Consider the following 1,334-nt stretch of genomic DNA (forward strand, 5'->3'; position numbering starts at 1 on the left):
CACCACAAATCCGGAACAAACTTCCAGAAAACTGTAAAACAGCTGAAACACTGAGTTCCTTTAAATCTAGACTAAAATCCCATCTGGTTAGAGTTGAATTTGATTAGTAGGTGAGACATTGATAAATTTATTTGATGTGTATTGATTATTTTATGATGGAACATAACAAAATGTAATGCTTGTTAATGGTTTCACAATTGGTGAGTGCATAATATTTTTATGACTTTTGTTCTGGTTTTATGATATAAAGCACTTTGAACCATCTTGTTCTTGAAATGTGCAATATAAATATACTTGATTGTTTGATTGCTTTTGTTCCATCACTAACTAAAACAGGACAATCAGATTACCTTCTTGAAATATTCATTCAGTTAATCATCTTTTAGGTTTTCCCTAAAGCTGATTTTCCTGTTCTTCCTGCTCTTAAACACACCTTGATGCTGCGTTTATCCAGTGTCGGCTGAAGGTAAAGCTGATTGGCTGCAGCCTCTCTGCTCTGACACATGATGTACAGGTAAGAGCTCAAACCTGTTTCTGTTTTCAGGAAATGAATCTCAGAATCACTGTGACTGAGAGCAGAAATGGAGCAGAATCAGCTGGACCGAGAGACTTTCTCCTGTTTGCTCTGTCTGGATCTACTGAAGGATCCAGTCACTACTTCCTGTGGACACAGCTACTGCATGAACTGTATTGAAACCCACTGGGATGAAGAGGATCAGAAGAAGATCCACAGCTGCCCTCAGTGCAGGCAGAGGTTCATACCGAGGCCTGTGCTAAAGAAGAACACCATGCTAGCAGCTTTAGTGGAGCAGCTAAAGTTGACTTGGCTCCAAGCTGCTCCTGCTGACCACTACTATGCTGGACATAAAGATGTGGCCTGTGATGTCTGCACTGGAAGAAAACTGAAAGCCATCAAGTCCTGTTTAGTCTGTCTGGCCTCTTACTGTGAGAAACACCTTCAGCCTCATTATGATTCAGCTGCTTTTAAGAAACACAAGCTGGTGGAGCCGTCCAAGAACCTCCAGGAGAAAATCTGCTCTAAGCATGATAAGTTGTTGGAGATCTTCTGCCGCACTGATCAGAAGTGCATCTGTTATCTCTGCACCATGGATGAACATAAAGGCCACGACACAGTCTCTGCTGCAGCAGAAAGGACTGAGAGGCAGAGAGAGCTGGAGGAGAGACGTGGAAACATCCAGCAGAGAATCCAGGACAGAGAGGAAGATGTGAAGCTGCTTCAGCAGGAGGTGGAGGCCATCAATCTCTCTGCTGATAAAACAGTGGAGGACAGTGAGGAGATCTTCACCAAGCTGATCCGTCTCCTCCAGGAAAGA

General features: G+C 43.0%; 1 protein-coding gene across 1 annotated transcript; it reads left to right on the plus strand.

The window, feature by feature from the left end:
* Positions 1-567: 567 nt before the first annotated feature.
* Positions 568-1,328, plus strand: LOC103142689 (E3 ubiquitin/ISG15 ligase TRIM25-like; the record flags this gene model as incomplete). Its single annotated transcript, XM_007558853.2, has 1 exon — positions 568-1,328. A coding segment is annotated over exon 1 (747 nt), but the record flags the coding sequence as incomplete, so codon positions are not given.
* Positions 1,329-1,334: the final 6 nt, after the last annotated feature.

Source organism: Poecilia formosa, unplaced genomic scaffold (assembly GCF_000485575.1).
Source record: "Poecilia formosa unplaced genomic scaffold, Poecilia_formosa-5.1.2 Scaffold99, whole genome shotgun sequence".
Lineage (NCBI taxonomy): Eukaryota > Metazoa > Chordata > Actinopteri > Cyprinodontiformes > Poeciliidae > Poecilia > Poecilia formosa.